This window comes from Propithecus coquereli, unplaced genomic scaffold, assembly GCF_000956105.1.
Source record: "Propithecus coquereli isolate 6110/MARCELLA unplaced genomic scaffold, Pcoq_1.0 Scaffold13, whole genome shotgun sequence".
In the NCBI taxonomy this organism is placed as follows: domain Eukaryota; kingdom Metazoa; phylum Chordata; class Mammalia; order Primates; family Indriidae; genus Propithecus; species Propithecus coquereli.
Window position 1 is genome coordinate 3,828,386 of NW_012137191.1, and position 27,576 is coordinate 3,855,961.

At 39.3% G+C, this 27,576-nt stretch overlaps 1 protein-coding gene across 4 annotated transcripts in view; it reads right to left on the minus strand.

Annotated features, from left to right (window-relative positions):
- Nucleotides 1-18,066: 18,066 nt before the first annotated feature.
- TMEM117 (transmembrane protein 117) overlaps nucleotides 18,067-27,576 on the minus strand; it is a 561,715-nt gene continuing 552,205 nt past the window's right edge. For 3 of the 4 annotated variants that reach the window (XM_012638409.1, XM_012638410.1, XM_012638407.1), the window contains one exon: nucleotides 18,074-19,794. In XM_012638409.1, coding sequence (XP_012493863.1) covers nucleotides 19,148-19,794 — 647 coding nt within the window. In that variant the 3' untranslated portion in view covers nucleotides 18,074-19,147. Of the gene's footprint in view, nucleotides 19,795-27,576 lie in introns of all 4 variants that reach the window. The other variant, XM_012638408.1, reaches the window with a different exon arrangement.

A 27,576-nucleotide genomic window follows, 5' to 3' on the forward strand; every position in this document is an offset into this window, starting at 1 on the left:
ACACTCACAATTTATTAGGGGAGACAAGATAAAACACCTAATTATGATACTCATCAAATTTAGAGACATGTGGTAATAGAAGCAGGAAGGATTACTTCTGCTTAAAGGGATCAGGAAAGATTAGTGGAGGTGGTGACTTTTGCATTAAGGTTCAAGGTCTGGAGAAAGAAAAGTGTGCGTTCTAGGCAGAGGGAGCCCTGGGAGCAGTAGCAAGGACCGTGGCAATGACTGGCATGTGTGCGGGGGAACTGGGAAGAAGAGATGAAGCCAGAAAGTAAACTAGTGCTGGACTGTGATGGTTCTTGAATTAAAATTTGAGGAATTCTACTTCATTCTGTTATTTAGGAGAATTAAAGTTTTCTGAACAGTGGGTGACATGACAACCCTTGTGACATGTTGTACAAAAGAAAAGACTAGGATGAAAGACAGCTGGGGGCTATGGCAGTAGTCTAACACCTTAGGTGCTTTGAGAGATGAATGTAGTCTCCAAAAGCTTGAGATCTTGAAGATTAGCTGTTACGCAATAGGGTAGAATTTATACTGCAAGCAGTTCTCAGACCAAATTATGCCACATAATTGGACATTTATTAAATATTATTAAATATTTCTAAGTGAACATGAATAGTGCATGCAACTTATCTTGTGACCTTGTTGACATGCCATCTCTCTGTTCGTTTCAGTAACCGATCGAAGCTTACTTAAGTGAACCACAAGGTTCACTTGAGGCTGACTGAACAATATTTTAGAGGCAGGATTCAGTCACCGTTTTAATAACCATCAGGAAATGCAGATCCTCTGATTCAGTGACTGGACCCAGAAGACCCTCTAGGCATCAAGTCCTGAGTGTCTTCTCTAAGAGTAGAGGCTGTAGAGCTTGCTAGAATTCTTATTCGAGGTTTATACAAGGAGGAAAGTATCATGAATGTATCCTCAAATCTTGAATATCACTAATTTCACCAAGCAGAGCTTGTTTCTGATATTCGTTACACTATGTAGCAACATCATATCAGAGATCAACATAGCTGAAATATTACAGAAGATATTTTAGAGTGTGCTCTTTCTGATGTAATGTTAGCTCACTAGCTGACCATCCAAGTAATGAGAGTTCCCATTAACACAACTGGCAACCCTAGAGGATACTTTAAATAAACATATACACATTTACATCACTCTGTCTATGGTGAAGTATTTTCAAATAACTTTCATTTACTTGAATTATAAGGTCCAGAATTTAAGAGGAGTAATGGTTTCAAGGAAAGAAAAAAAATTTGCTTATGTAAATCCTGACATTCCACAAAAACATACAGCTGTACATTATAGGAGGTTGTTTGACCATTAAAAAAAATCTCTTTTCAGATCTACTTGTTCTTTGCTTATCTTTGGCACCATGTAAAATCCTCTGCCAATATAAGCATATAGCAAAAGCCAAATGTAGCTTTCCACCAGCACTTTTTTCTAGGGTCTGAATTTGAGAAAATTCATTTTCCAAAGGAGTAAAAAGGCAAGAATATATCAGAGCAAAAAATCGGCCAAAGAAACAACATATTCCAACATGTATGGATTTTAAGTGTGCTAATTCTCACAAAATGCTGCAGAAAATGGAAGCATGCAATATGTTTTAAATCAAATTTGATTTGGTGAAACTGAGACTTCTTCACTTTAAATTATTGAGGCTATGCTCAAGAAGCTATAGAGGGGTATGAAAAATAAATTCTATTTGTAGAGCCAAGGCAAAGGACCACAATGGCTGAAAGACAGAATGAGCTGACCTGCACCAGGCACTTGTCTCTGATCTTTACCTTCCGTGCCTCCTACTGTCTCCCCACTCTGCCGTTTGAGTGAAGTACAGCACAGAGTGGGCTGTGACACAAACTAGATGCTCTTCATCTTAATCTGGTTTTATCCTTTACTGATTCTGCAACGCTGTTCAAGTTCTTGAACTTCACTTGGCCTCAGTTTCCTAATTTGTAAAAAGAAGATAAGAATTGTGCTTGTCGAAGAAGTTATGTGGGGATTAAATAAACTAATGCACGTGAAGTGCTTAACAAAGGCCCGGCACACAGTAAAGTAACATTCGTTAACTGTTATCATTGCAGTACCGTATTGGGTGAACCAGGACTCAAAATAGTTACTGCAAGAGAACTAGCTTCTGTATTTTCTTTGTTGGGTATACCCATCATTTTACCTTGCACCAGGTCTTCTGCATTCAGGTAAGAGACAGTTGAGTAGTACAGCACTTGTTAGTTATGTAAAGGTAAAGCTGATTTCTCTTTAGGAAGAAGGAGGAGAACATTTGGCAGCCTAATGAGGGAAATCCCCCTCACCATCCCTTGGTATGTAAAGGAAAATAAATTGGCGTACGTGGCCAAGAAACATCCTGGGAGGAAGAAAGACCTCTTTCACCTATTTTGAGGTTCAGTATTATCAGAAATTTCATGACAGACTCCCATGATTTGAGGTGAGTCATTTGGCAGGAAGGAAAAACAAGGGCTCCAAAGGGACATTCACTATATAAAAAGGTAGAGGCTAGGCTCAAAACTGAGGTTAAAAATGCTTTGGGGACAGGGATGGTTTCAGTCCACAATGAAAACAAGGCCAGAAGGCTCTCAGGACCCAGCACCCTGACAATCGCATTATACATTGTGCTTTGTATCAAGAAGGGCCCTGCATGTGAGTATAAACTAAAAGAATATAACTTTGAGAACTCAAGAGTGAGGTATTTCCCTTGGGATGATTCTTCTGGGGTTTATAAGTAGGTCATTCCTCCTGATGGTTTTTAAATTCTTAAGAGTGTCACCTCAGCAGTGTGAAACAACCCATGTGACTAAAAGGGACCAGTTTCCAGCAGGAACCATGTATGGCAATGAAGGAATCAATAACGTTAATGGACTGAGAAGACACAGAATTTCTCTTAAATGCAGGTGGAGCTGAGTGGTCCCCAGGGTTAACAGTTGAAATGAAAACACCTCAGAGAGGTGTTACTGGATTCTGAGTAATTTGGGCAAGCATGTTTCAAGTGATGAGTTAAGAAAATAAAAGTGATAAAACCATGTATCATGCAAATCTGTCATAGTTCTTACATTGTATTCACGCATCCACCCATTCATTCATTCATTCCTTTATTCCCTCAATTATTCACCCATTCAACATATATTTTTGCAGGTGCTGTTTAAAAGAGAAATTTATAAGGCATGGTTTTTGCTGCCAAGGGGCCAATAATTCTACTAGCCAGACATGTTTCATGGGACAGTGCATTAAAAAAATCATTGTATTTAATTTGTTACTATATTGCCAATGAAACATTGTATATTCAATATATATACAATATAAACATTGTATATACTCTAACCATCCTTACCACATGTACTGAAACCTTTTGCTCTGTGTGTGTGCACAAGCATTTGCGTTTACAGATTTTCGGAATGACAAAGTATTTATGCAAATCTTTGCTAAGTTTTAGTGTGGTGACTGTTATTTGGTGTGGATGTTTAAAACAAAATAAAAGTTCCAAAACTCACTAGTACTTGGAAAAGGGAACCTCAGAAAGCAAGCCCTGGTGGGTTCTCCCTCATGTACCGATGGAGACAATTCAATATCAGATTTGGCTCCCCTGGAAGCCCCGGGTGCCTTTTCTCTGATGACAGACATAAACTGACCACACCCAAAGAGGTACTGATGAAGACAGCTTTTTCTTATCACTAGGTAATGAATACCCGCTGCTGCTTCAGCCATTATGATTCTAGAATAAATGAATCCCCATCCATCATGGATTATCAGACACTTCTGCATCTGTTCAACGAAAGTAATATTATTAACAGAGTGGTGAAGCCAGGACTGACTGCATCTGTGGATCTGCTGTCTTTGTTCCTTTGCTAATCTTCTATATTTTGTTTTTTGGTCCCAAGATACTAGAATAAACATGTTCTTTGGATGTGAGAAGACATCTGATCCAATATTCCTTAATTAATGTAATCTTTTCAGAAGCATCCCAATGTCCTTTGAAGGTCTTTGAATACCTACATAGAATAGGAAAAAATTTCACTGCACTTATTTAAAAATTTCTATTCATAACAGCATCTCGCTGAAGTATTCTAACCAGCTGTCAAGCAGGCAGGTCTCCCCATAGCTTCTGGAAAGCCCCAAGGCTCACAGAAAGATGGTGGAGAGGGTCAGGTTGACAGATTGTTTTTGCTGTCTTAACGAGCACAAATTAACTGATTTTGCTGAAAAATCTCTTTGGATTATGACAGACAAAACATCTTTCACAATATGACATATTTTTGGTGGACTGCTCTGGTTTCTTCATGTAGAGGCTGACAGTCAGCTTGCCTGTTCTAGTCTGTTCCTAAGTTAATGTTTTGCTATAATGACTCAGCCTCAGCATTTTGCTGCAAATGCAAACACAAGAGCTTAGACAACAAAGGCAAAATATGTCACATATATTTTTCACCTAGGGTGTCTGATGACAGAGGCTGACATCCACTGCTGAGCCATTTTGTTTATTGGTTGTTTACTTCCTCTTTCCTAGTGAATGCTTTTGTGTGGGCGTTAACGTATGACACAAAGATCATCACATGTTGTGATCACTCACTTAATGTCTATTCATATTCTTCCATGGTCCCTGACCAGCCAGTTAGGCCACTTGCAATAATCCATAAATTCATATGTATTCTAACTCTTTCCATGCAAAGCATGTGGCCAGGTAAACCAATCAGAGCACTGGTAAGAATACATCTTTTCAATGCCTTTCAAGGCCATCCCTGAGTGAGCTATAGTAGAGCTGCTGCCCATTTGCAGTTGACATTCACATTCCAACCAAGCCACCCATAAAATAAGCTTGGATTTTTTTCCTTCCCAGTAGTTGGTAATTTAGGATCCAGCATATGTCCATAGCTGTGAGATGAGAAAGGTATTCTATAATAATAGAGGTGGATGCCCGGGGGGTCTGAACTACCTGGTCATGCAGCTTCCTATGCTCTCTGGTCCTGCTTGTGCTTGGTCCTGGATGTACCACTTCCGTCTTACAATGAACTGTTGCTCATACTGCCCAACATCAAGACTGGGACTGACAGGACCCAGCCCATGATTAGCAATTGAACTGTATGGTCATATGGTGTGCCAAGGTGACGTGCCCCATCTCTATCAGGGACAAGTGCCATGTCAAGAGTTGTTTTTCAAAAAGCATGTAATTATCTGCTGAAGATAGTGTGGCTTTGCTCCAGAAACCCAGGAGCCTATGTTGGGATTTCCCAGTGGGACATGGCACATACACCACTTAGTCTCTTCTTACCACTGATATCTCCAACACCATTTGCTTTACTGGTGTATGGCCCAAATAGTAGCAGAGTTGCTTGCCCTGCATCTTGGACCTGCTGCAGAGTCCTCTTCTGCTCTAGGCTGACCCCGCTTAAACCTGGAAGCTTTTCCCATTGCCTGGTATATCGACTGGAGCAGTATATCTATCTGTGGAATGGAACCCATTCGACATTGTGCTTCTTTTTTTCTTTGTGATAGGACGTGCAAGATATACTAATTTGGAGGGGATGTCAGCATGTTCCTGACTACTGGATCCCTAAAAATTTTATGAATGTGTCAGTCCCAGAATTTTCTCACGGCCCATATAGCACCCTATTGGACTCATATCTATTACCAAGACCTGTATGCTAGCCACCTCTTGAAGATTTGCCCCATAACCATAATATCATTGATGAAATGGATCAGTGTGAAATTCCGTAGGGTATCCAGATGGTCCAGATTTCTTTGGACTATGCTATGGCTAAAGCAGAAGAGTTACCACTGAGTAAAGCTATAAATGCATATTTTTTTCTGATCCATGGTTTCTGATACTCTTTTCTGATTAAGATAGAAAGGAATATGTTTGACAAATAAATGGCTGCATACTATGAGGACATATGGATGATGACATACTAATCTGCTCTAGCAAAAGTACTGAATTTGGCACAGTTGCTGCAATTAGAAATATCATGTGGTTGAATTTGTGGTAGTTTACCCCCTCCAAGATCCATCCAGCTTCTTCAGAGGTCAGGCTGGTGAATTAAACAGAGATCTGATAAGGATGACCACCTGGCATCTAAGGATCTTCAAGAGTGGTATTAATTTCCACTCTTCCCCCTGTGATGCAATATTTTTTTTAAATTCACTATCTTGGCTAGGCATAGACTGTCAGTTTCAGAGACTTCTACGTGCCCTTCTTCACCAGTCCTACAAAGCACCTGCTGCACAGCTTCAGGGGGTCTTGTCACTGGACAGCTTCCAGCTGTCAACTCCTTCGGGTCTGCCTCAGTGGCAGACAGCCACCTTGCTCAAGGGCATACCTTTCTCAGAGCAACACACATTCTGTTGCCAAGCTGATATAAGGCCAGAACAGCCACTGGATAGCTCATTGTCTATAGGCCGTGGACACGGATATAATGTGGAGGTTACTTCACCTGTTAAGTATGTCAATCCCAACTATTAATATACATTCAGGAATGGGAGAAATGGCAGGTCCATGGATACAGTGGACTTACTGCAAGCCAGACTTTGGCTGATACTGCATGTATAACTTGGCCTTTGAGTGTTCCCCAATCTAAAAATAGGCTATTACAACATTGCTATGGTTTGAATGTGTCCCTAAATTTCTTGTTTTGGAAACTTAATCTCCAAATTCATATATTGATTGGAGGTGTGGCCTTTTGAAAATAATTAGGATTGGATTGACTGATGGCTTCATAAGAGGAAGAGAAACCTGAGCCGACATGTATGCTTTTGTACTCTCACGGTGGGATGCCTTCCACCATGTTATGTTGTACCCAGAAGGCCCCCACCAGATGCTGGTGTCATCCTCTTAGACTTTATAGCATCCACAACTGTAAGAAATACATTTCTTTCCTTTTTCTCTTTGAATAAGTTATCCAGTCTCGGGTATTCTGATGGACTAAGACAGGCATTTTTTGAGCCTTCAGATATTGTTGTCAGTTCAGACCCTGTGTCCAACAGTCCTCAAAATATTTCAGTATTCTTCTTTTCCCATTACACATTTACCTGAGTAAATGGCTATAGATCCCATGGGGGAAAAGATTTGTAGAATCAGTACCATGATATGTGCTATAGTATTTTAGGATCTTTCTTCTTGGGGACCCAGTTCTGTCTTTAGCTAATGGGCTCCATGTCTTAAATTGGCTCAAGTCTAGAAACTACATAAAAGTTATGACTTATTAGGGTGGCTATTTTCAGCCTCCTGATCCTCTGTACATTTGCTGGGGCAGGCTGAGTAGTACTCTAGTCAGCCACCCATTTATTTTGCCCCTAAAGACACATCTCCTTTATTTTCTATAGATTAGCCCACTGGGAGTCACTCTGACCTTGCAGAGAATTACAATAATTGTGACTCCCTGTTCTGTTGTTTAAGCACCACCACTTGTCCTCTATTATTTTGGGTCTTATCAATCCCATTGTTACAAGTCAAGTCTATAACGACCTTTTTTACCATCAGTTGTGGCCTACAGAAGAGAACTACCACTGCTCTAGCAAAGATATTGCATCTGACACAGCAACAGTGATCGGAGCTACTATTAGGTTGAGTGTGTGGTTGTCTACTTTTAAGTGGTGCTGTGGCCCATTTTGCCAGTGCATTTCTTTGTCTTTGGTAGATGTTGTATCCTCTGGGCCTTCCTGTGGAGCTTGATCATCCAGTGGCTGTTCTGGCCTTATATCAGCTTGGCAACAGAATGTGTGTTGCTCCGAGAAAGGTATGCCCTTGAGCAAGGTGGCTGTCTGCCACTGAGGCAGACCCGAAGGAGCTGACAGCTGGAAGCTGTCCAGTGACAAGACCCCCTGAAGCTGTGCAGCAACTGCTTTGTAGGAGATCTGAGCAGCACATCTCTGTGTCTACCACAAGTCATTAAGAGGCTTTTTATTGGTATTGTTGCTGTTTTGTGAGAATTATTTGCAGAACTGAGCTTAAAAAAAAAAAAGAGGAGCAAACCATAGCTAGAACTGAGACACTAAGATTAGCTTTCTACTTTTGTATATTATCTGTATGTATAAACCCAGACATAATTGCCTCCTTATTTCTCTATTTCCAGGTTATGGTTAACTTTTTGAAGAACAATATATATTTCACTTAACTGTAAGACTTGACATCTTTGCCAGTCATCCTTTCATCCTTATAAAGACCTGAGTTATAAGAACCTCTTCTGGAGTCCTTCATCTGGGTTGTCCAACCCACATCCCTCATCATTTCCCTGCTGCCTACAATGAACAAGGCTCCCTGGAGCCAGTTTGGTGTGCCATCCTCACAGAGCAGGTGGGAGTAATTTGGTCCAATTGTGGAGAGGGGACCTGAAGACCCCAAAGTCAAGCCAAAATTGATTTAATTATTTAATTGTATTTATGGGGTCTTGATATCCTTTCTTTGCTAGAGCGATCTGTAAAATATGCTATATCTAATGATACCATTTTCTGCTTCAAATTCTGTAGTGGTTTCCCCCCATCCTCAGGAGAAAATACAAAATCCTCAACATGGGCAACGAGGCCCAAGTGTGATCCAATCCCTGCTCACCTCTACCATCTCAACAGATCTTTCTATTTATTTTTTAACATTTTTATTATAAATTGAAAAATTATAGTTGTATATATTTATGAAGTACAAAGTGATGCTGTGAATTATAAATTCAAGGTAGAATAACTATATCAAGCTAATTAACATATCTATCACTTCAAATATTTATTGTGTATTCTGAGAGAGGCACTAGATATATAGGAGAGAGCCTAACAGAGAACTAGAGGGAAAGATATACTTTAGGCACGATTATACAAATAGCCATTTAATTATAAGAAGTACTACCTATTACTCTTTCTTTTTATGAAGGTAGCCTGTTACAAATGCTTTCCTGCCTTAGCAAAGCATTCTTCTTTGACATTATTTCAGTTCTTTTTTTGCACAGCAACATCCTATGTCTGTGGATTTAGTTTTGTTCGGTCACTGAGTGACTCCTACCAGAGTCCTGCAGCGTCCCAGGAGCCCCGCCCCCAGCAGTGAGGTCTGTTCTCAGGAGCCAGCTCCTTCTGTTTGTGGCTGAGGTGGGCATTGAGGTGTTACTTTCCCCCATGTGGTGCGTCTGGTGGGTAGGACTAAAATGCAGCCTGGTCTCTTGTCTGCAGTCCAGTTCTACTGGTATCTTGCCCAGAAGCTGCCATTTGATTGGAAGCCAAGTGAGCGGTCAGTCACAAGATGCAAACTGGTCAATCCCCCAGCTCGGGCCGTCCTTGCACCTCTCCTCTGGCCTCTCCCCTGAATGCTTCCTGCTCCAAACTGGACAGATTTCTCTGGACCCATGACAGCACCTTGACAGCTTCAGCAGTATCAGCTGCCCTACCTCCCCCCACATTGGATTCCTTGGATAAAGAGCTTTTTTCTGCCTTCTTGGGTAGCCACTCCTTGATCCCTTCAAATGGATGAAGCCTGCAGGAAAATTAGGCCCTTGGCCCTCGCTCCTGTTTCCCTTAATGTTCAGATTTATTACTTTGTTTTTTGGGCTTGGGTTTTGACATGTATTTAAGTCCCTAGGTTTCAAAAAGAAAAAAAAAAAAAACTCTGTTGTGTCCTTTAGAAAGGACAACAGGGAGTGGGGCTCGGTTGGGGTGGATTGGAAAAACAGCTTACATTCACTGCCTCAAGGTGAGAGGTGACTGATGATAAAAGCCAAGGAGGCAGAAAGAGGACATGAGACATGTCTTCCCTAATGTTTTGCTCTCCCCCACTGTTGTCACTCTGCGTGGGACCCAGGCTGGCAAGGCCGGCTTGGATGGATACTCACATTTAGACCCACACTATTGATTCACTTAAGGCTGTGTGCCAGGTTTCTCTTCCAGCCCATACAAAACTAATCAAATTAATGGATGCTGCTGCTGGTTCTCATTAAATGCCATTAAAATATAACTCTTTCATGAATAATTCTAAACATTGACTCAATGCAATTGATCACAAGAACCACGTATTTCAAATGGAAGGAATAATTGATGTTTTCAACATGTAAATAAGCTTCTAAGGAATTCCGAGAGATCAGTTATAAGAATACAGCTATAATCACAGTTCTTTTGAGTTTTAGAGCTTCTGACTTGTGTTTATTTTCCAGTTTTGGCTTTCAGAGACTAATGAGTAAAAGCCTGCAAACCTGTTTCGTCATATCCACTTCACTCTGTTCAATCCTGCATGTGGGCTGGCTAAGCGTTCTTGGTTTGCAGTCAGAGCTTTGAACTATTCACAAAGTTAGGTAGAACGGCGATAGTATATTTTCTTTCTTCTAAGAGACTGGCGTCTCAGGACACACAGTCAGTCATCATAACTGCCTACCCAATCACAGTCAACTCATGCATGCAAACCTATTGCAGAAGTTACTGGATAGTCAGGTGAGGATATAGCACCTTGTCTCAGACATTGGATCAGTAGACTTCCAGCTGCTCCTCGGACTGGCTGCTCTTTGTTCCAACTGTCTCTCGTGCTTTGTCCTGGTTTGGCTCTCAGTATCTACTGTAAACCTCTCTCATTTGATAAGGAGATTTGTACACATTCTTCTGGCTCATTTGTGATACTCCCTTTTAATTGTATTTTTTAAATTTGCTATCCTCACCCCTCATTTCCCCATATCAAATGTAAGAATTGATCCTGTCTCCCTCCTAACTGAAAGGATTTGACTGGCAGAGTCTATTCCCTTACAACGTCTATCATGGAGAGGATCAGAGAATTTGAGAATATCATGCTACATAAATGAGTCAATTCTAACTACATTACTTCACTTAATATACAGTTGTCCATTCAAATTTTATTGAGTAAGAAACTGTGATAAAAGATAATTAATGTATAATTCCTCTCCCATACCCCAGGCCATCATTATAGGTAGGATCAAGGAGTTTGTAACCTAACTGGAGATACAGACATGTAAACATACAGTAGAAGAAAGTGCTAGACATATTATAATAGCTGAAAGATAAGTCATATAGGAACACAAGGAAGGGCAATCTTTTTACTTTGGAAGGTGAAGAAAGACTTAATAAGACAAGACACTTGAGGTGATCCTATAGGTCACATTGGGAAAGGTAAAACTCTCCAAAAGCAGAGTTGACCAGCACAGTGGCCCAACGGGACACCTGTCAGTAGTTCAACCTGGCTGGATGATTAGAACTCACTGGACAGGGGAGATAAAACCAGAGAAGCGAGCAAAGTCTTGAGTGCCACACAGGAATCTGCCTTTTATTTATTAGTGATTCTCAAATCGACATTTGTAAGAGAAGCACCCATGGAATTTTAAAACTCAGCTCATCTTCAGGTTCATCCCAAACTCACAGAATTGGAACTTCCAGGGGTGAGACATGGCTGAATATATTTTGTAAAATGCCCCTCTGACCAGAAATTCTCCAAACTTGTCCCTGTACTTTGTGGGCACAGAGCTGAACAGCATTTCCCACCATCCCTTGCAGTTAGGAAGAGCCTGTAACTGAGTTCTGGCCAATGGAAAGCAAGAAGTGTTATATGCCACCTCCAGGTCTGTTCCTGAAACTTCCTACAGGATCTTCCGCTCTTTCCTCACCAGCCAGCTGGATATACAGAAGACTCTAAGACCCTAGATAGTCAAGGAATCACTTCTTGGAATATGTCTGAATCCCTGAGTCACTGTATGGAAGGCCACCTAGGAAACACCCGGTTCACTTGAATTATGAGCAAGAAATAGATTTTCATTGCGTTAAGCCACTGGAGTTTTGGAGTTGTGCACAATACTATTAAAAACCACTGCTGGGCAATACTTGGCCAGTGAAAGAGTGAAGTAATATGATCAAATTTATACAGATTGTTCTGATAGAAATGTGAAGAATGGATAGCACTGGAAAAGGTGAGTCAGGAAGACCAATGAAGATCAACTACAGTTATTCTAGGAAGAGACCATGAGATCTCTTCGTGACGGTGGTGATAATGATGGAGAGTAGGAGACTGAACTAATTACAGGAGACATGAAGTAAATAGAATCTATTCATTTTGAAGACCATTTGGATATCTAAATGACAGAGCCTCTCCATTGTCTGGCATATTGGATGCTCTAAATATTACACCTCAGATTCAAGGACGTTATAATTCGTTCAAAGGTAATTTTATAGTAATTTCATGGTTATCAAATCTGAATAGTAATTGTTGGAATTGTCTTTCCTGATGTGGCCCGATGTGATCTTCTTCCTCTCATCTTACATATTTTGTTTCAGTAAAGAGTAACTGGTTTTAAATGCATATTTTTTTCTAGCATGGTTAGGTTGAAATCAACTGGACTATTTAGGTTAAAGGACGTATTCAAAGAAAATAAGTTTATAAGGTGAACAGAAAGCCATGATACTGCTTTAAGATGATATTCTATAAAGCACTGTGGCTTGGCTGAAGTGTTGCCTTGATTCCATGGGACACTAAGGTGAGCTCTTCCTAAAAGGCAAGGCTGGAGCAACACTCTAATTCACAAGTGGCTGCTGTGACTGCATCCAAATACAGCCAGGAAGATCCTAAAATGCAGGGGCTCAGGTGTATGTGTCGACTCTCTTTAAATGCTGAAGACACAAGCACTTTCTCTTCAGGATTTATGAAAGGTGGTGGATTACTGACAAGATGAGAACATCCTGATGAGAGAAGCCAGTAAAGCAATCATAAAAGGAAGGAAATAATTTAGAACTCTAGAGCCTAGGAATCCTTGAGAAATAAGTTTGGCCCAACAGCTCCAAGGGATTATAACCATTGATTTCAGACAATACAGCCACTTACTTTAAACTAGGGGATCTGAACATCTGTTAAAAGTGAAAAAGGATTACTACATTGCAGCTTGTAGAGTTCAAAACAACAGACAGAAAATTGGGAGCAAACTGCCTAACCATGTTCAATGGCAGCATCAACTTGGAGCAAGGCAAGGGGGCTCTGTTGAAAGCTGAGCGCTGGAAGGGACTGAAGCCTGCACCTGTAATAGTCACAGCTGCATGGCTGGCTGCAGCTCACCGAATGCCTTCACATATGCAGTCTTATTTGGTCCTCTTCAAAGCCCTGTGATGTATTCCCATTTGGGGGTTGAGAATAAAGCTCACTGTGTTCAAGAGACACATCATCACGGCCAGGGCTTGAAACTTTGATAAGGATTTTTTAAAATAATATATTTTTGGCCAGGCGCGGTGGCTAACGCCTGTAATCCTAGCACTCTGGGAGGCCGAGGCGGGCAGATTGTTTGAGCTCAGGAGTTCGAGACCAGCCTGAGCAAGAACGAGACCCCGTCTCTACTAAAAATAGAAAGAAATTAATCGGACAACTAAAAATATATAGAAAAAATTAGCCGGGCATGGTGGCGCATGCCTGTAGTCCCAGCTACTTGGGAGGCTGAGGCAGGAAGATCACCTGAGCCCAGGAGTTTGAGGTTGCTGTGAGCTAGGCTAATGCCACGGCACTCACTCTAGCCAGGGCAATAGAGTGAGACTCTGTCTCAAAAAAAAAAAAAAAAAAAAAAAGTCTATTTTTGATTATCACTTCAAAATATTGTTTCTAGAGCCCATATTCAAATTATGCTTCCTGGAACTGGCCATCAGCTAATCATTTTTGTTCTTGTTTGAATATTCATAACTACATACTCTTCCCTGACATTTTCCTAGGGATGTGTTCAAAACATGCAGCATTCCAGCCAAGGAAAGCAAAATCATAAAAGAAACCAATTCTAATGCTTAGATATTGTATTGGGACAAATCTGTGTTGTGGTTTTGTAAATGTAGCTTAAATCAAAACACCTGGCAATGAACTGATTGTGTCTGCCATTTAATTCGACCTTATCTATTTCAATCATATGCTTTAACTTGTAAATTGCATCCAGGCAGCTGTTAGAAATTAATATTTAACTGTTTTTGAGAGATAAGACTTGCTAGAAGTCAAGCATCTAATGGTTTTACAACTGTTTCCCAGGTTATCCTTACCAAAGATTCTGTTTGACGTAGATATTCTAGTTTTGATAGATGTTTATGAATGATTGTAATGGAAAATTAGAAGATTTGGGTGTCAGACAAACCTGGATTCAAATCTTAACTCTTCTTTGGTTAGTGCTGTGGTTTAGATATTTGACCTCTCCGAACTTTGTGTTGAAATTTGATCCCCAATGTTGGAGGTGGGGCCTAATGGGAGGTGTTTGGGTTCTGTATAGTGAACACAGAGTACAGCTAAATTAACGCATTTACTGCCACATTAGAAAAAAAAATTTTTTTCCTTGGGTCCACAGTGTTTTATTAGGAAAACAGAATAAAAATTTTGAAAACAAAATGAGCCTTCCTAATTTAAGGAAAAATTTATTTTTTTATTGTTTTCTGTGTATGAGTTATATGCACCTTGAAAAATAGTTCTTGCGGCTCCCAGGTGAAGAAACGTGTGTTACATGTGCTTCACAAGGCCCCAGGTTCAAAACCAGTGTGACTTAAATACAACGCACATGGCAGTTAATGTGTTAACTATGCTTACCTTCAATAGTTAATGTGAGTATTCAATGGGATAATTTACTCCGACATAGGAAATACTCAAAAAGGTAGTAGTATTAATATGAGGATTGAGCAAAGATCTGGATAGAGTGAAAAAATTTATGAGAGAAAGCATCTATAAATTGTTTTTGTTAAAATAATTGATACCTCATACTAAATTAAAATATCAGCAGGGCTATATTACACATACCACATTAGTAATAATAGTTTTTAATTTTGCTTCTCACTAAAATTTTTCAGAATCTCTATCACAAAGCACTCGCGGGATATTTTTGTTTACAAGATGTCAGCTTTTATAAGCTGATAATGTGTTTAAAAGCCCCGTGTCTGTTCTTCCACCAAGTCTCTCTGAATTGTGTTGATTTTTGTCTTTCTCTTCTCATGTCACCCACTTCTCCTGCCCCTACCCCTGTAGTTGGTTTCACAGGTACCATTTCTCTTCTCCCATGTCTCACTGTACTCCTTGGGGCAGACACAGAGTAACTTTAACCTTAGAATGTTTAAGAAATCAACCAACCAACCAACCAACATTTTATGTCATACCCTCCACTATGGTGAACATATCTTTTTGAGTCCCCTAACTAACACACAAGAGTACTGGACTCATGAGAACTTTATGTAGAAGTTCCCTTTACAGGGACCTGAATCCCCTCTCTGCAGTTTTATAGCCTATTTATAGCAAAATTGCCATTTTTATCTCTAATGTCTCATCATAATAACTCTACTTGTTTGCCACCATCTGGCTTTCTCTTTTCATTATAAATATCCACTTCTTTTTCTAGTTATCTTCAACAAGAGTGACTTGTGAATTACAAATACTACATCTAAATTTCTCTAGTTGTTCAAATGATAATATGGTTCTAGTCCAGTCTAAATGGTAGTAAGCCAAACATTTATGAACTTGATTCTCTTATATATATTGGTTCCCATTAATACAACCCTAAGCACAGAAGCATGTTTAAAAGTCTACATAGGGATAAATGAGAAAAGTGCCAGTTTATCTGTTGCAGAACTAATTGAGTTGTTCTTGCCCTCTTAAATGTAGGGCTGGCTAATAATGGGTCAGAGGGACAAAGCTAGAGGAAATTGGGCCAGATAGAGTAGTGAGCCAAGTCACAAGCTCAGAGGGAAAAGCCAATATAAGCACAATACCCAGGTTATGGTTGCATAACCAAGAGTTTAAATTTAAAATAGGGATCAGTTCAGAGCGAGGACAGATAGATGATAAGCACTGGTAAGGTACCGAGGTCTTGGATGAATGTCTGAAAATCCAGTTGGCATCATGAGCTTTCAGTTATAGGTACAGCTAAAAGGGATTTACTAGCAATATATTTCTCATGTTTCGTATTGTATTTTGTTGGTGACCAAATAATGTAACAATTGCTTATGGAACACAGTGGTGAGATGGGATATATTGACCCCCACCTTCAAACCTGAGTGTCTACTGGACTTTTTTATATGGTACTGTCAATCAATATGTCAGTCAAAATGTCTGCTTTTGGATACTACTTGTTTCAAAATCTGATGCTATAAAAATAAAAGGAGATTTTTGTGCCTGATTGACTCTTAGGGCAAATGGAGAAGAAATAATTCTTAGCATTGTTAATGTTGATCTTAGATGTGCTAAAAGATAAGGTAACATGGTAAGTAGTCACCATGGGGAGAAAATGGAGTACTTATGATTATATAACACAAATGGGCGTGTGGTGAGGTGATTTATGTCTATGTATATATTATTAGGCATAAATTCATAGCGTTTATTTAATTTTCTATTTAAACTACTAATGAAGTACTCTGTAAATGTAGGATACTAAAAGTGTGTCAAGTTAGTACAAAGTCTTCACTGCATGGAATAAAATACTGTAATTACTTAACAGTGGAAATATAATTATTTATAGTCTTTAAGCATCACTACAATTAAGACATCACATTTGTTAAGCTTTCTTTAGAATATGTGGTTAGTGATTTTTAATCCTTTTTCTAACGCTTCAATTTTTCCTACACATGTTTTTTTTTCTGCTTTTAGCACTCCAAAAGATTTGGTATTCGAAAGCTCTGTAGAGTCATAGTCTATTGGTATATGGCTCAGGATCCAAGACTAAACATGAATGGATTTGATTTTGACTTTGATTTTATTTTATTTCAGTATCTTTACTTGGTATGAATGCAATATCCGAAAGAGGTAGCAAAAGAAGAAACAAGATCCAAGTGTAGATTAAAAAACTCAATATAAAATTGAATAGTAGAAGCCGTAGAAGGCTGAAATCTTATTTGACTGTTAAAATGTAATCTCTGGAAATTATTCCATTTGGTACTAAATTTATGGAAACTAAATACATATTAGTTGATAGTCAGTTTCTCTAGTTAATCCTTAAAAACACATAGCATGGTGTCCTAGGTTACTATTTTTTCCTTACTTCTGCTAGTTAGATTGTCTCATTAAAATATTTTTCCCAGCCGGGCGCGGTGGCTCACGCCTGTAATCCTAGCATTCTAGGAGGCCGAGGCGGGTGGATTGTTTGAGTTCAGGAGTTTGAAACCAGCCTGAGCAAGAGCGAGACCCCGTCTCTACTAAAAATGGAAAGAAATTAATTGGACAACTAAAAATACATAGAGAAAATTAGCCGGGCATGGTGGCGCATGCCTGTAGTCCCAGCTACTCGGGAGGCTGAGGCAGAAGGATCATTTGAGCCCAGGAGTGTGAGGTTGCTGTGAGCTAGGATGATGCCACGGCACTCTAGCCCAGGCAACACAGTGAGACTCTGTCTCGAAAAAAAAAAAAAAAATTTTTTCCCTTAATACCCACACAAAAATTCTTAAATGATGTTTTATAAGGAATTCATACTAATAATAAACACCTACTTTCTAAATCAGCTTTTTTCATTCGACAGGACAATAAGTTTCAGAATAAATAAAAATATGGTGCCAGGTGGTATTATTTGCTTGTCCTGGAGCTGAAAGTTGAATGTCCTAGCATTTGAAAATTTAGTAATGACCGACATTGCCACATATCAGGGATGACATGGTAAGTTTCTTCAGATAGTATGGTCAATGGTTACTACAGTGAGCTTGATCTCTGCATTTTAGTGTCAGAGATGTTTATGATTCTAGTAGCATGGCTATTAAAGGTAAAAGAAACAGCAGGGGCATGGTTCCAGCTGCTTAGTAAACAATTGTAGAAAGATGTTTATTAAAGCTGGCTCTCAAGTGACAGATAAATGCATAGTTCTATTATGCATGCTATGCTGCAAGCTTAAAAGCAGATAGATCAAAACAAGAGAGATTTAAAAAATCATAAAGACAAAATGCAGCTATGTCAGTATGTGACAGGAAAATAATTTTACCTTAAAAGTGATCTCCCCTCATCCCCTCAAGAAACGTAACCATAATTTATGGAACAAAATTAACAGCAAGTTGGTAGTGTTCCATTTTTTAACTTGCCTGACATCAAGCTTTAAAAACTCGATTTAAATGGACTCTTATTAAGCTAAGATGCAATTGAATCCCCTAAACAAAAACTACATCACATAATTACAGATGTAGAATTCTTATTTATTTATGTGCAATATTTAGTTCTTAAAAAAACAAAACATACACACACACAAAACAAGACACTAAACAGATTCTTTCATGCACAGCTTTTCCTACCTGACAAGGTTCTGCCGCATGATTTTTAGAGGAGTTCCCTTGCTCAGGCTTGGCATATGTTTTTCAATTTTCACTTTCCAGAGCCATATTTGCAGAAAGATGTACAAATATTGTAGATGGTGGGCTGTGTGACTCTCACATGATTAAACTTCAGTTCCTTGGTTGTCTAGAGCTTTGTGTAAATGCCAGTAAATTTGAGAGTTCACCCAACTGTGCCTCTTAACCTTTGTTCCCAAAGGTGAAGGGCAGGATTTTTAATCAAGTAGCAATTTATCCTTAATTAGGAAAACATAATTAGGTATTATCACCTAATTGCAATTACTGGTTGGAGAAAGTCACATTTCACGAGTAGTGACCCATGTTGGGTTATAGTTCTCCTATCACTGAATTTTGCATCTGTTTCTGTATTTGGAAGACAGCCAATAAATATTAAAAGGTAATCACCATGTTTTTGTGCAGTCCAGCTGTCAAAGTCACCAACTCTGCTGCTGAATAAGAAACCAAGAGATCCTGAGTCATGTCTTAGCTATATCTGTTTCCTGCTTAGACATCAAGTGTAGATCAAAATAATTGTATACAAAAAAAAAACAAAACATGGGAAATAGGTTAGAGAACTGTTCCACACTTCATTTCTGGTACAGTTAAAAAGTTTAATGTCTCAAGGCACCACTATGGTTGAACATCAAATACATGAATAATCAGCTTATCTACTATGCTGTAAAGTCAGTAAATAAACAGCTTGTGCAATTGTGGAAAGCAATCTCTAGAGGACTGTTAAATATACAGTAGGCACGTGTATAATAATACAAATAGAAAACAATGAGTCCTAGAAAAAGCATGTTGAGCACCGTTGTGGCATTGTTTGTATTTCTTTACCTAACACTACGTAAACCTTACATTTACAAAAGGAAAGACTAAAGTTACACTCAAAGTTGCTTTTTGTGCTCTGTCCAAGTAAGTGAGTCTAGTTCGTAGGTGTACTTTTAGAAATCGTTGGGTCTTGATCAGCTTCTGTTGTACTGGTAGATTCATTCAAGTGTGAGCTCAAATTTTCTGAGGTTAGGTGGGAAGACTTGTAGACGATCTCGTTGAAGTCAGACCTGATACAAACCAAAGGAGGGTCATTCAAGGGGTCTTCTACTGAGGCCTGGGTGTTTTCTCGAGTGATTCCCATGTCTTTGCTGTGTTCTGATGGGGATTTTCTTTTCATGCGAGTGTAAGCTTTGTCTTGATTCTCCATGCCTTGCTCATTTTTCAAAAACCGTCCAAAGAACCAAATGAAGAATCCAAACCACACAAAGGCTATCAGACTTGGAACAAAAGCCAGGCACTTGACATCAAGGCTAGCCCCTATAAACCTGCTGTGTAAGAACAAATCTCCCTCAACATATGTTTTATTAGTCCGAGGGTTAGTGTGATTGGACCTCCATTCCCAGGAGAGCTTGGTTCTGTTCAAATCCTTTAAACTTTCCAAGTCTTTCACTGTATATATCTTCTGTCCTGGGCCAATATACTGCCCATATTCATGAGGTTTATAAAATATTTGGTTCTTCCACATATTGAGATCCAAAATCAAGACGAGAAAGATAATTCCATAGTTAAACCATTTGCCTGCATTAAAAAAGAAATACTGCATTAATCAAAGGGCCATAAAATTGCAATAGGGTTTTCTTCAATAAAATGAAGATAATGGCATAATAGTATAAATTGTTAATGTTTTAGACCTGTTAACAATTAATTTTTTGAGAGCGCTATGCCTCCATTAAGTGAATTGGAAAAGGGAATTTACTAAATGGATTCTAGGCATATGAAAACACAACTGTATGTCCCCAAGCCAGTAATTTATGGTATTTATACTAACAAGATTAAATCTCCTTGTTTTATATGCACCACAGCTATACTCAAATTCGGTTCCAGGTAGGTTATTCTCTAGAACATTTCAATTAATGTTAAAAAACAAAGTCTAATGAAATTCTTAGAAAAGTCCAATATATGATTGAACATCTCTTACAGTTTTATAATTATGTCTGGGCAAGAAATAAATCATTTGGCAATGCAAGCACAGCATTATATCAATTGAATTTACATTGCTGTTTGTAGGTGACCTGTTGATTAAGCCATTAGTTGATGTGATTCAGATCAATAATCCTTGAGCATTCATTTCAAGACTTCAAAAATAATTGCATCAAATTCTCATTGAACAGAATACATCAGACATATAAATATAACCAATGCTAATGAACTGCATGAAAAGACATGATTTGTAGGGACTGTAACCACTATGATGTCTTTGTAGTGTTTAAAAATCTTATATAAATAACATATTATTTAGTGATATAGTATCAAGTGATATTTTTTCATCTGCAAATGGAAAGGATGTGGAAAAACTTTCAAGGAATACTAGATTCCATTATAATTTTTATTATAATCTATTGCAAGTTTTACAATATCATGTATATTATAATAATATAGTAACACCAAACTCATAGGTTTGATATAATAAGCTAGGTGACTTATGTAACAGGTTCTAGTAGCCTAGTTATAATGATTTTATGTATAATGCCAAAATTATTTTGTATTTGAAGATAACAATATTTAACATTATAGTATTACAACTTCATATGATTATGTATTTTGCAACATATAGTCTAACAATATATAGCTACATAAAAAATATAATTGTGAGCAGTTTAGGAAAGTATTTTATCATCACCTATTTTTGAGTTCCTATTAAATGTAAGGTTAAAGTGTTTTAATCCTGGCTCCAAAATTTACTAGCTGTGTGATCTTGGGCCGATTGTTTAAATTTGCTAAAGCCCAGTTTCTTTACGTGCAGAAAACAATAGTATTTATTAAAGTTCTTAGCATTTCATAAGATTATTAGATACTAATCATAGTGCCTGGTACATAGTAGGGTCTTAGTGGTTATTATTATCATCAAAGCCTGCCTAAGCCATGATACTTTCTTCATTTGCATGAGAAGGTACAACTTGCTCTCTAGGAAAAGAATTTACGTAAACTATATGAAGGGAAATTATAACTCTGCCTCTCCTGAAATCATTCAACTATACACAGGTTATAATATTTGTAATGGAAACTCGTGCCTGAATGATTTTTGTTTTTATGCATACATAAACTAGAAAGTAACTTGGAACACTGGGAGTGTGGTTTCCAGATACCATTTATTTATAATATCTGGTACAGCTCAATTCAAACCACTCTCTAGGTCTTCAAAACTAAAACAGGTTCATACTAAGAATAAGCTATACTAGACTCTGTGTAGGATACCTTGCTAGATGCTGAAGACATTATGTTTTTGTCTTCCAGAAAGGAATTCATCATCTCGTTAGGAAAACAGGACAGTGACATCAACAGACAAATAATTGATAAGAGTCCACATTTGAGAAGTGCCAAGGGAGTGACACAAACCATAAATGTTGAGAAAATGGAATAAAAACTGAGATAATTTCTGCAGGAAAGATTTTGAAAGAAGAAGCAATTCATGTGGTCTTTGAAGGAAAAGCAGTACAGGAAACAATCTGGAAAATTTTGTGTTTCTTTTAGGTTATGCTTTTATCATGCTGCAGATAGAACAGCACACAGAAAAAGATGAGATGATGTGGAAGAGAGGGGCTGAAGGAAGAGAGAAGGAAAAGAATGAAGAATATTGTAGAAAAATAAAGGTAGGAGAGGGATGAGAGAAAGGTGAAATGAAAAAGCTCAGAGATTCTCATCCAGAATTAAGGAGGCACGAATTTGTAATTTCCATGACAGAAAGCAAGTTGAAAGAGGGGCTCTGGGTTCTTCTCTGTTGTAGGAGCTTCCTACGTATTCTCTTGCCGTAAACTCCATGTGTTACAAAGCCAGACTAGGTGATGTGGGAAGAGGTACTGGAGCTCGTATGACTGACCAGTACATTCTTGACTCACAAAGATCCCTTGTAGAAATGTGTGCCCCTCTTTAGGTCTTTTTGTTAATATAAATTCATGAATAGGGCAGTCCCTCATAAAGAGTTCCCTGTTTCTGGGGTGACAGGATATCAGAAACATCACAGAATCACGAGGGAGACAGAGGAATACTCACGGAGCTTGGAGAAGGGTAATTTTTCTGGTCAGGAGAAGGTGCTCAATGAGTGTTAATAGACAAAGAAAACAATCCAGTAAAATCACAGAATAAGAGTGGAAGTCAATGGATGCTGATCAAACTAAGAACACTGAGAATAGGAGCAACTTTTTCCTATACTTTAAAAGTATTTTTCTACAGTTGAATAGTGCTGGTTCAGTTTGACCATTACACATTCACACCCAAGAATCATTTTATGTTATTTCTCACATGACCTGAAATCTAAATATTTAGATAGGGTGGAGGGGGAGCAAATTGAAACTGTGTTGCCTAGCATCCGTTAATGAATACCATCACCCCGCTCCAACACATCTTGACCGGAGTCAGAGGGAGTACCATGGCGACAATAGCTGCAGACTGGAAATCAGCAGATGGGAGATTACATCCTAACAGTAAACCTAAATCACATAACCTTGGGGAACCTACTGAACCTCTCTAGACCACAAGTACTTTATTTTCAAATTGAGGAGACTGAACTAGATGCCTTCCAGTTCTATGATTCTGCCCTCCTCCCCCAAATCCTTCTACTTAGCTGTGTGTAGAATTGAATTTTTTATTCTGTGAAATGAAGAATAATACTATCTCAAAGGATTATTTGTGAGGATAAAATGAAAGGTTATATCTGAAAGTTCTCTGAAATATATTAAGTTTGCCAAAAATGTCGGATGGCATTATTTCCCCAATTTCTTTTCTCTACTTCTTCAATCCAGATAATACAGGATCTTGGTGATAGAACAGAGGGAGAAAAGGGCATGCAAGGGTTGTAACAAAGATATGTTCTAAAGGTGATTAATTTTTTCAGTTTGGATAAAACAACATAAATTACTGAATACTGACATCAATAGGTGGATAACATGGGACCAGTTATCCAAGAGGATCCACTGTTTATCTATCTGTAAATATGCCCTGTAAATCAGCATACTTAACATGCCAAAAATCCCTAGCAATTGGTAGTTTGTCTACAGCTTGTAGTAGTATTGGCCTTGAGAAAAGATATTTTATATATACGAATTTTGAGGCTAAAGAACATGGGATAAGTGTCCCCCATAGAGAGAGGCCATGTGAGGGTGGGGAAGAGCAGAGGGGAGAGAATGGAGTGAGGCAGGCTGCTTACTGGTATCATATTTCCTTTTTTTTATTCCTGTGGATGTAGCAATATCCTTCTCCCACTCAGCCAAAACATGAAGCTGCTAAAAAGGTAGAAAAAATGGCCCTTCTTATTGCTTTTGTTTATTTCTGGCCACCTGACATGGCCTCTGTTTCATGTATCTATTTGTACAGAGGAAGGATGTCCACCTTTCTCTATCACCCATCCTTCCATTTTCCCACACAGTGGTTTCGTTACCTTGGCAATGCTTTCCCCTCTTTAAAGAATTTCTTTTGCTCTGTGAGATGTGGTGAACCAGAAGGCAACGTCAGGCGGGGGCAACTCAACCTCTGTGTTCTTGTCTATAAAGTGAGGGAGTTGAACTGTATAATCCTTAAGATTTCTTCCCAGCCCTAAAAGTCTCTTTGATGAGTCTGTGAAATAAACATTGCCAAACCTTAACGTTTTATGACAGGCCAGGAAATCTCCCCATTAGGGCAAAGAAGATGGAATGCACAATTTTTAGCAGGAAAAAGGTTTCCTTAAAAAGACTGCATATTCTGAGAAACAGTGTTCACCATAAAAAATAAATTAGAGTCCCTGAGATGACCCACATGGAAAGGATATAAGTCACAAAAGAGAAAAGAATAGAAAGTGTTTCTTTAGTCATTTTCCCAAGTGTGTTGTTGTGAATCTACAATCAACAGTAACAAGAGGTTTGGTATTTCATCATTAATCATATGAGAGCCTTTGCTTTTTCCCCTGTTGTTTCAACTACATAGCATAATGTAAATCAGCAAGAAGGTTCAGTGAGAATCCATACATTGTTTCTATTAATTTCCTTGTTGAAATAGCTCACTGTCTCCGTTAATGAGAAATCACTGCGTGGTGTTGGTGGGATTACCTCTTTCTTGTTTTTTTGTGCTTTTAATGAATCTTACTGATTGTCAAAAATGATATTATAGTGGAAATTTTATCTTTTTACTTTGTGGGAGTTTATAGAATCCTGGAACAGTTAATTTTAAAAGGATTCTTCATTAAATATTACCCTCACTTAACGTAGCAAGCAAATGACAACAATTTGGGGGAAAGTGTTATTTTTTTTCAACTTAGAAAAAAGACTACAAAGTGCTGATATTTCTACTATAAACTGAAACTTTCACGATCCAAATATGAAATTATAGTATTTTTAATCTTTTACTCAACAGAGTTGCCAGTTAGCATTGTGGCTGAGCTGTGCCGTGAGCACCTCTGTACCAAGTGGGGGCCTTTCCTTGGCCAGACTTTGACATTTGGTGGAGGTGCATGAAATGGTCACGCTCCACAAAGTCATTTACATCCATCTTGGGACAGCATGAAGCCATGGCCTAGAAGAAGATGAATTTTGGAAAAGTAAAATAAATACACAAATTTCTGTATCAGTCTTCTTGGCCATATTCAATGTCCTCTCATTCCAGACATGAGCAGTGAAAACCCAGTTCGCTGAGATAGCATCTCTTCATCTCCCTCCCTAGGTAATTTAGGGATATCTAGAAACCACATTAAGTGCTTGGGTCATGAGGAGATCATTTAGTAAATTGAAAATATTTACTTACTAATTTATGAATTAATAATAATTATTTAAGTTAGCAAAGTACCTTCTTAAGACTTAAAAAGCAAATTAATGTAGCTTCTCAAAGTGCCTCTCTTGTCATTGTTACTTCCTAACTGGGAGACTATTCCTCCAGGAAGCAATCCAGTATGATGAGAATAGGTAGAAAGTTTGTGACCATAAAAATAGAAAGAAGAGGACACGCAGCTGTACTGAATTAGAAGACCATTGGACTATGACTTTCTTGAGATTAGGAACTGTGTCATGTTTATTTCTGTGTTCCTTAGATCCTAGCTTAGTTTTCAACACATATTAACTCAGGAAATGTCTGTTAACCAACTTGTAAACTCTGAGGCAATGTACCCAGAAAAATATAAAGTGAAGTTCTAGTGTTTCAAATCAAATGCTCGTGTTGCAATTATCTGGTGAATTCCAGAATACTGTTAAAATTGGGTATAATCTGAAAAACAGGGAAAAGCAAAATATTCATGTGTCAATGTTTATAAATAATTATATATTTCAAGTTTTTCCTCCAGCTGTGAAAACAATTCCTGAAGGGCATGTGAGTTCTATTATAAAAATGCTCATATATGTATAAAGGAAGACAGGACACCTCAGTGGGGTAGAGCAGACTAACTCAGGGCCAGCAAAAACTGACCTGCTATGGGCAAAGCAACTATGGGCTTGAAAAATGAGTTTTAACAAAGAAAACTGCTGCTTTCTATATAAGTAAACATAGTTAACTCTTAGAACTACACAAATGCATTGAAAATGGAAATTACTTCAGGAGAGGCTTGGAAAAATTCACAACTGAGAATAGCAAGAGGTTTTTGTGTACTTTGGACTCTGTTTTCCTTCACATCTCACTGGCTCTAGAGCAGTCCCAGGGCTCAGTTGGGAAGGGAAGTGGTTCTTTGGGAACGGGATTCACTCAGTGCAACTGTCTCTTAGTGCAGGGTCAGCCCTGGGATCGGCGCTACGCTCTTCTGAGGTCGCTGGTCGGCTCCCCTCTAACCAGCCAGCAACAGTGACACCCTCTCCAGGCAGCTGGGCTCGCAAGGAAAGCTAGAGGCTGACTCCTGTCCGAGTCCCCCATCTGATACACTAGTCTCAGAGCCCTGTCTTCCAGGACACAGGGCCAGCTTTACCCGTGAGACGAGCCCAGACCTGGCCTGCCAGAGGCCCTGAGAGGCTGCTGACCCAAAGGGAGGCCCCACCCCACTTGACAGTGAGGTCACACCGGGCTAAGTCAAGGGGCCCACAGGAGTCCAGCTTCTCTGCACCACAGCCATCGTGGCGCCAGGCCCTGTTTGCCTGGGGGAGTAGGAGGGGCCGGGGCGCAGCTACGGCACACAGGAAATGGCCTGGATGGAGGACATCCTGACTGAGGGCAGCACGCTGTCCAGCCAGTTGGAGTCCATGTTCTTCAGATCTGTGAAGACGCTGTGTAGGCTCAGCCCGGTATCCCCCCCAGGACTGTCAACTTCTGGCTCTTCTTTGCCGCGGAAGTCTCTGTATATGGAAGTGGGCTGGGCCCCAGGTTCATTGAGCAGGTACCCCTTCCCATCCACGCTGGTCGGCTTCCACTCCGACTGCTCCAAAAGCTTCATGATGTCCTCAGTTAACTTCCCTTCCTCATCCTCATCTGTGGCAGCTTCCGAGGCAGAGGGCATGGGTGACACCTGGAAGCTGTACAGGTCGCCGGTGCTATCTGGCACAACAGTCTTTGGGGACTGTCACTATGTACAGGATGCGTCATATTTCCCTATAACAAGTCCCTTGCAAATTCTGTCAGACAGAATATTCTGCCGGGTGGACCACTGGCCTGCCGCTCCCCAGTACCCCTCATGGTCTGATTGACACAGAAGAGCTCTCTAAAAAAAAAAAAAAATCTCTGGGAGCTCATTTGCCAGAAACTATGCACCTATGAAAATAAAACGAAGGGTTTTTATTCATTATTTTCCAAATTCTCACCATTATAAAGCACCTGTGCCCTTGCACCACTCGGGAAACCGAAATAGAACACAGACACTACAGAGGCTTGTTTACTTCTGCATTTTCCATTTTTGCCGAAAGGGTTCCCCTGGGCATCATAGTGCCAACAGTGTGAATTCTCTCCTCGAGGCTGCACAGGCCTTCCTTCTGGCCTTTCGCCCAACCCCCTCCTAATTTACTCAGATGATGGCCACCAATGGGACACTTCCTTTGTCTGGCTGGGATGACAGATGGCAGAGCTTCCATCGGGATTGGCATTAATAGGACTCAGAGGAGCTTCTGAGACTGAATTGAGAGGCCATTCCTCTCTCGCCTCTGGAGACTCAGTACATCACATTTTGAATCCATCCATGCACTCACCTTATAGGTAAAAGGGAAGAGGGCAGAGGAGATAATTATACAGTTGCTTTTAGCATTTACTCTTAGGAGAGGAACAATGGACTTGGGCTAAGAGTACCAATGTGACTTAATCACTAACCATGCATCCCCTTTGTTACTGAAGTCAAAATTCCAAGGGAAAAAATATATTTGAAAACACCCTTGGACAGAGATGATTTATTTTTATAAGCCGTAGCCCAGCTTATAAAATGAAAAGCTC